We start from the raw sequence: 8,233 nt of genomic DNA, 5'->3' as shown, positions 1-8,233 counted from the left end.
TTATAAATGTTAAAAATGTCCGAAATACAATTTTTTTTATATTTAGGATAAGTTTGCCGCATCTCCGACGAACCTCATTATTTTTAAAAAGTTCGCCTTATCTCATAGCGAACTTTAACTCGAATCCTCCATAAATACCCAGAATAAAAAGAAAGACAATAGAAAATTCATAGAGAGTACACAGAAAGAAATTAAAGAAGATAAGTAGTGGCTTTTTGAACCAACTTAGATTGGTCGAGTGGTCAGCTCACTCGTATGCTTAAGCAAGTGTCCTTGTACATGCTGGGAGACCGTTTTGTCTTTTCTATCATTTTACAACTACTTTATTTTAGGTTTTGTAAAAAAAAAATTATGTATTTATGTTATAATTTCTAAAAGCTAAATATGTTTTAAGAGTATTTTAAAGTTGTGTTATACTTATTAAAATGTCAAATATAATTTAAATTTATTTTTATATTTATGTCCGTTATTTTTATAGTAAAAAAAGGAAAAAAAAGTAATAGATAATGTGGGATGTGAGTCTTCTTATTATCTTCTTCCATTCTTTTTATGTATTCTTTATTTACTGTCTTTTTTTTCTCTTGGATATTTACTGAGGATTTGTGTTAAAATTTGATGTAGAATAGGACGAACATCTTAACAGAGATGCAATAAACTTATCTTAAATATTAAAAAAATGTTGGATCAATCATACAAGTCTAGCTCTCTAATCTTTGATTATCCATCGTAACACTAGATGAAGTGAAGAATATAATGGTGTGTTTCAACGAAGACAAATTTACATCAGACTCGACAATAATAAAGATATGTCTACTTTTTTTTTTTTTTTTGCTTTTCTCAAAAGAAAAAGGTGAAAAAGAGTATCAGCTGGCGTGGAAAACATTGTAGGGATTGAAGCACTTGCCTTTAGACAGAGGTCGATACGAAACGAGACTTTGACATGTATAACTTAGAATCAATAATGGCCTCTTTCACCATATATACTGTGTGACAAATGCATCTCATGATCTCTTTCTTTTTAGCTTTGAATCATTCTCGTTTATTTGTAGCATATTTAGTTATACAAATTTAATTTATTTTTAATATATATTTTTTATTAGTGACTGACTTTAATAACTAATTTTGATATACATATAACATAATCATTAATTATTTATCTTTGATTTTAACATAAGAGAATAAAAATAGGTACATTATTAATTAATTAATTTGTCTAAATTATTGGCCTTGGCAAACGATAATATTGTTTATTAGAATTTAACCTCTGAATAATTTAAAAAATTAATAATGTTTGAGTGATAAAAAAATTAGTGAAAAATCCAAATTTATTTTATTTAATAAATATTAAATAAAATAAATTTAAATTATTTTTTATTTTTTTAATATTATTGTTATAAAAAAAAGAGAGAGATAAGTGTGATGAGTACTAGTAGGCCATTACAAGTAGTGCGGGAAAATGGATGATTGATAATGTGGCAAATAATTATAAAAAAATTAACCTACAAAAAAAATTATAAAAAAAAATGAGTACTAGTATCCATGTGAATTAATTATAAAAAAATAATTTTCTAATAATCTAATGTGGTAAATAATAATATGCAATGCTAACGAGTTATAGCTCAAAATGACATAGTCTCTTTATCTTCACCTAAAAGTCTTGAGTTTGAATCGGAAATGGATCCTCTCCAGTTTTTTCAACACTTGACAAAATACAGTGCAATCTCTCACCTTTAATTTTAATAGTGGGACCAGAAATAAATAAGAGAGAATGTGGTGAATGGTTAGATTAAACACTGCACACCATCCAGTTTTTTATTCACTGGAGAGGATCCACTCCCAGTCCTAACTTTTAAAAATAATAATAATAATAATATGTAGCATTAATCAATACTACCATAAGTCCATAAGTACCTACAAAAATTCTTAAGATGACACATTAGTAGAAACATAATTTTAAACAGAATTATCTATTGTAACGATTTTAAAATAGAAAATGTAATCACCATCATCATATGATAACACTGATTTTGTTAGTGAATTATTTTGTTTTCAATTTACTAAAGCAATAGATGAGCAAATATCAACGTGAAGGAACGAAAATTTTTAAAGGAAAAAAAACGTACTAATTGGTAGTTGAAAAAAGTTTATTTTCAATAATCACAAATATCACAAAATATAATTAATAAGTCATAAACCATATAATAAAGATTAAAACCAAGGTTTAGGTTTAGCAGGAAGTATGATGCATTTTATTTTCTCCACAACTACCCATGCAACTTCGTCAGTGAATAAATGATTAATATGAGAGCCACCCTGCTTCTTCTCTTCCTCCTGTGTTCTCCATGCACTTTAAATGCGTTTTCAGGAAATGATGTTTTGAAAGCTGGGGAGAACATTACTGGAACTACAAGCTTTCTTGCTTCAGCTTCAAAGAAATTCATACTAGGCTTCTTTTCTCCACAGTCAAGGCCTAATGACAGTTACCTCGGGATATGGTATAACACATCACAGTTCCCTGGATCACAACTAACACTGGTATGGGTTGCCAACAGAAACCGACCTGTAGGTTCCAATAACAATGGAGTCTTTCAAATTGCACAAGATGGAAACCTTGTAGTAACAGATTCTTCAGGGGAAACATATTGGTCCTCAGAACTTGGAAACTCCTCTTCCACAAACATGACAGTGAAACTAATGGATTCTGGGAACCTTATGCTGTTACAATATGATCAAACGGGGAAGACTACTACTATGTATTAGAGCTTCGATCACCCCACCGATACGTTTCTTCCGGGAATGAACATGGACTTGGATTTGAAGCTAACTTCTTGGAGGAGTGACAATGATCCTCAAAGTGGAAGCTACGCCTTCATGATGGCTTCAGATGGAGACAACCCTTATGTGATTTGGAAGAACAACCAGCTTTACTGGGAAAGAGGAATAAAGAATCCGAGTCCAGGGTCTATGTTTGGAACCGTAGTTTTCTTGTTGAACAAAACAAGCACAGACGAAGACCCTTCTTCTGCAACAAACACTCCCCCCTACAAAAACATTGGTAACAGATTTGGCAAAAAACAATCGCCGATTACGCGTGTTCCCGTTGATGAATTTAACAAGACGAGGCTAGTGATGAAGTGCAATGGGGAGCTTCAGTTTCTAACATGGGATGGTATCCAACAAGATTGGATCGTTCGTTGGAAGGCCCCAGATAGCTCCTGCGACAAGTATAATTTCTGTGGCAACTTCGCAAGCTGTGATTATAATCTGATTAATCTCAACATCAAGGAGTGCAAGTGTTTACCGGGATTCAGCAGTGTTATTGGTGGAGTCAGGGGATGTACAAGAAATTCATGGTCATGCAGTGGAGACACTACAGCGTTCTTGAATTTAGTGAAGGTGAAAGCAAGAGAACCACCTGATGAACAACACCCTGCAGCTAGTGAAACAGAATGCAAACAAATTTGTCTTAACAAGTGTCCTGAGTGCCAGGCCTATTCGTATGATGCAAAGGCTGCAACTTCTGAAAGTGGTGATGATAATGATAGTGCCCAGAAAAGTTGTCGGATCTGGACAGAGGAATTAGTTACACTTCAAGAAGGCTTCCATGGTGATGATACTGATAATAATGAAGATAATGATGCTCATAGTTTCTATGTTCGAGTAGACATATCAGACATAGGTACTTTCATTTTTTTTTTCTTGATAAATTATTGAAACACTTAAAGCAGAACAGATAAGCAAGTAACAAAACAGCTAAGCCTTCTTAGTGTGAAAAATCTGAGCACAATTTGATATCCATAAAAAAATTTGGTTAATTCGACAAAACTACCTAAAAGACAGTTTTTTTTTTGGATGGTTTTGTCGCACTAATCTAATTTTTTATTGGTTTTTGAACTAGTTTATATTTTCATAGTTAGAATGATGAGCGTTCAAAGTTTTTGCAATTAAAAATATTTTTCTCATAAATCCAGCCTCGTAAAAAGTTAAAACCTTGGTGTTGGAATTGCATTGCAGAACCAACTCCAAGAACTTGTGAACCATGTGGGACAAACATGGTGCCTTATCCATTGAGCACTAGTTCGAACTGTGGTGACCCTATGTACTTCAACTTCAGCTGTAACCCCTCAACAGGCCAGCTTAGCTTCATTTCTAGAACTTCCAATTCCAATGCAACTTATCAGAAAGTTGCTATAGTGTATTCAGAATCCAGAAAGTTTGTCATGCAGGTTCATCCATCAAATACTCACTGCGAAGATGAGAGACCTGAAAGTGATGAAACTATGCAGATACACTCTCCGTTTTCTGTTGCGTATGATTGTTTTGATAAAGCCAAAGTAGAGGTTACTTGGGAACCACCACATGAACCTGTTTGTTCTGAGCCTAAAGACTGCGTAGGTTGGAACCATTCAAGTTGTAAAGTAGCCAGTGGTGGAAAGAGGTGTCTTTGTGATAAAAATTATCATTGGGATGGGATTGCTCTAGCGTGTACTATAGCAGATGAAGGAAAATCCAAAAGTCAAATTTCTTTGATTCTTGGGATAACTCTTGGAAGTTTGATTATTCTGGCATGTGCAATAACTTTTGCTTATCTATGGAGAAGGAAAATAACTCCAAAGATAGGTACTTTTGTTTATATATATATATACACATTGGAATTTTGAATTTGCCTTAGAATCTTATGTCTACATTAGTGAGAAATCAATAATGTTGTTATTCTATGCATTTATTCAGGCAAGGAAAGCAATGTGAAACAACGAAAACGCTTCATTGATAGTATAAGACATGTGAAAGATTTGATTGAGGATGGGGGATTAGAAGAACAGGACAATGAAGGCATAGAGGTACCTTATTTTGATTTTGAGAGCATAGTAGTAGCTACAGATAACTTCTCTGATGCAAATAAACTTGGACGCGGTGGTTATGGACCGGTTTACAAGGTGATTGAAGCACAGCTTCATCTTTATTTAGTTATTCTCTTGTCAACCAATAATTATTTTTAGATAATGTAGTTTGATGATTTTTGCTTTCAGGGTAAGCTTCAAAGTGGTGAAATTGTTGCAGTAAAGAGGCTTTCTAATGTCTCATCACAAGGCTTGCAGGAATTTAAGAATGAGGTTGTTTTGATAGCCAAACTTCAACATCGAAATCTTGTTAGATTAAGGGGCTACTGCATCAAAGGAGATGAAAAGATTCTACTATATGAATACATGCCTAACAAGAGCTTGGACTCATTTATATTCGGTTAGTTTCAAAATATATTTATCACTATGTTTACTGCATTTTAAATGTTTTATGTATGCTAAGACGTGTTGTTTGACTTGTTTCTAATGGCAAATGGAAATCTTGAAAGATCCCACACAAAACATACTTTTGGATTGGGAAATGCGATTTAACATAATCCGAGGAATTGCACAGGGTTTACTTTATCTTCACCAAGACATCAGGTTAAGAGTAATTCATAGAGATTTAAAGACCAGTAACATTCTTCTTGACGAGGAAATGCAACCAAAAATTTCAGATTTTGGATTGGCAAAAATAGTGGCAGGCAAAGAATCTGAGGCAAATACTGAAAGAGTTGTAGGAACCTAGTAAGTTAACTTGATGTTTGCAATAAAATGTTGATAGCTGTCCTAAGGTGTAGCAATAAAATGTTAATAATTCTTCTTTTTTGTAGCAGATATATGTCTCCTGAGTATGCATTAGAAGGACTTTTCTCAACAAAATCTGATATTTTCAGCTTTGGTGTAGTGCTTCTTGAGATTCTTAGTGGAAAAAAGAACACCGGATTTTATCAATCTGACCAATTTACAAGCCTTTTGACTTATGTATGTTTCAGCTGATGAACTCGTTTCCCTTTTTTCCCTTCAACCTTAAATAGTAATCTACATGTCTTATTATCATAGTTTTTGTTTTAAATCTATTCCAGGCATGGAGACTATGGACAGAGAATAGGATGATAGATTTAATGGACATGTGCCTCAGTGAAAGTTGCATTGCAAATCAATTTATTAAGTGTGCACACATTGGACTCTTGTGTGTACAAGATGATCCAAGTGATAGACCAACCGTGTCAACTGTTTTGACATTACTTGATGGTGAGATTGCAAGCATTTCAAGCCCAAAACAACCAACCTTTTCTGGGAGCAGAGGCCAATCTAGCACAACTTCTTCCACTAGACCGGAAATAAGTCTTCACTTTGAAAGCAACACTCAAGAAGGTAGATAGGGTACGGCAATATAATGTCAGAATTGTAAATAAATTAGATTTCCTTTTTATTAAGGTATGAGATTTGGTGATACTCTAATAAAAATTTTATAATTATTTTTATATGAAAATATCTTTTTTTATTCTTTGATGATGAATTGTAAGATTAGATTTTGATATGATATAAAAATATTATTTTCATTTAAAGTGTGACTAAATAAATAAAGATATCAAAATTCCTATACATTTAGTTTTCGATAAGAGAAAGTCTAAGGGGCCAGTACCTTTATTAAAATCTGGTCAGCACTTAACCATCAAAAGAAAAGTGACTAATCTATATCTTATACCATTGGATGTAATCTCACACCATTAAAAACACTAATAATAACTAATTAATGGGTACAAATCACAAAATTTATTGGTCCTAATACTCCTCTTTCGATAAAGCTATGATTTCTGTTACTAGTTTTATCAACATTATTGCCTATGCTTTGTTCCGTGTGCAGGCCTCTTTTTAATTGTGACAATTTTCAAATTATGATTTTGATTACATAAGTATAAAATAATTAAGCCAACCAAATATATATGAATGGGTTTGCTCTTTTTACAAGTAGTTTGTGTGTGAATGGTCAAAAGTAACCTCCTAGTCCGTCGGCTGAGAGGGCTCAGTGAAAGTAACTTAGTAGGTAGAAAAAAGAAATGCAAGAGAATTCATACTGATATGTTGAAAAAGGTAAGCAACTCTATATTAGATTATAAGTTTATAAATTATAACAGCCATGATTTGCAATATTGGTGAAGTGCTTTTTAGCTGATTGATGATTTCTCAAGCACATCATAGATACAAATCGAAGCAACCCTCTTTGATAAAAGTAATTTTGTTATTATTGCTGCTATCCAACTTTTGGTTGATGGTCAACTTTTTGTGTGGGACAACAAAGGCAAGTCACACCAAAAAATAAAGAAATAATGCTTTTTCTTTTCATAAAAGAAACAAAGTGAAATGAAAAAGAAAATGATCAGTTGCGTGGAAAACATTTCTGGGATGGACAAACATGGTGCTTCTACAGCAATTGAGGTACTAATTTTTTATTTTTTGGGTTAAGTATGGTTTTGGTCCCAAAAGTTTTTTGCCAGAATCGAAATCGTCCATCTTTTAATTTTCGATTTAAAATCATCCTTAATGTTGCATTTGTATTTAACATCGTCCTTTATATTTTTTTCGGACATAAATGCCCTTTTCATCGTTAGGGTAGTTAGAACAATAGTTTATAAAAAAAGGAAAAGCATTATAAATATATATGTAAACGAAAAAAAAGAAGGGTAAGTTGTGTGAATCTCGAACTGCTGCAGATACCACCGTCGCGCACGTCGTGGAGAGAGAACGTCATGGCTGTCGAAAGTTCAATGTCGTCTCGAAGTAAATCTTCCTCGCATGGTAGGTTGCTGCTTTGTTCCCATGGTGAGGAGGCTGGTGCTGCGAACTTCGGGGACGAAGGAGAACTACGTGCGCAGATTTTGAGGCTGTGTTTACTATGAGGTTTGTTTTTCTTTTCTTTTCTTCTGAATTGAGCTATTTGGGTTGAGGATTGGAGAGTGAAGACGGTGATTCTGTGTAGGTGCATGAAGGCTGCAACTTCTTTCGTTGGGCAGAGCCAGAGACAGAGGTGGAAAACCCATAAATTGCAAGAATGAAGAAGAAGGTTGCCTCCCTGAAATCAAGGACGAAAGCGGCAGAGTGGAAGTTAATGGTCGTTGCTGTGTTAGGGTTTTTTGGGTGGGTTGGGTTCCTGTATCTGCTGTTGCAGAATTTTTCTATGTCTAGGCCTAAGTGTGTAATTCCATTGAACCTGGTATGAAAAGGGTGTTTGGGTATGATGCTGTTGTTGTTGTTGGTAAACTGTGTTAGGATTGGTTTTGTTGAATGTGTTTTGTTCAAATGTGTTTTGTTGGTGAATTATTAGGTGACAATTATGAACCTGGTATGAATGAGATCTGTTGAAATGGTTTTCAACATGTATAAATGAC

At 33.7% G+C, this 8,233-nt stretch overlaps 1 protein-coding gene across 4 annotated transcripts; it reads left to right on the top strand.

Annotated features, from left to right (window-relative positions):
• Positions 1-2,191: 2,191 nt before the first annotated feature.
• LOC107612579 (G-type lectin S-receptor-like serine/threonine-protein kinase At4g03230) lies at positions 2,192-6,352 on the top strand. 4 transcript variants are annotated; one of them, XR_015896841.1, is made up of 7 exons: positions 2,192-3,679; positions 4,015-4,620; positions 4,732-4,937; positions 5,031-5,241; positions 5,351-5,588; positions 5,678-5,825; positions 5,927-6,352. XR_015896841.1 is itself a non-coding variant. In XM_016314267.3 (7 exons), the coding sequence occupies exons 1-7, from the start codon at positions 2,797-2,799 to the stop codon at positions 6,224-6,226; spliced, it is 2,595 nt and encodes an 864-aa protein (XP_016169753.1). In that variant the 5' UTR covers positions 2,192-2,796; the 3' UTR covers positions 6,227-6,352. The 4 variants fall into 4 exon arrangements, 3 of the variants coding, with proteins under 3 accessions (XP_016169753.1, XP_020964448.1, XP_088353627.1); XM_016314267.3 differs by having other exon boundaries at positions 5,675-5,825; XM_021108789.2 differs by having other exon boundaries at positions 2,211-3,679; positions 4,732-4,841; positions 5,675-5,825.
• The last annotated feature ends 1,881 nt before the right edge of the window (positions 6,353-8,233 follow it).

Source organism: Arachis ipaensis, chromosome B8, assembly GCF_059453495.1.
Source record: "Arachis ipaensis isolate K30076 ecotype BB chromosome B8, ASM5945349v1, whole genome shotgun sequence".
Taxonomy (NCBI): Eukaryota; Viridiplantae; Streptophyta; class Magnoliopsida; order Fabales; family Fabaceae; genus Arachis; species Arachis ipaensis.
This window is presented reverse-complemented; position numbering and strand designations above follow the sequence as displayed.

Coding starts and splice junctions, on each gene's coding strand:
- LOC107612579 (XM_016314267.3), top strand. CDS start 2,797: ATGAACATGGACTTGGATTTGAAGCTAACTTCTTGGAGGAGTGACAAT. Junction 3,680..4,014: donor AGTAGACATATCAGACATAG/GTACTTTCATTT, acceptor ATTGCATTGCAG/AACCAACTCCAAGAACTTGT. Junction 5,242..5,350: donor CTTGGACTCATTTATATTCG/GTTAGTTTCAAA, acceptor AAATCTTGAAAG/ATCCCACACAAAACATACTT.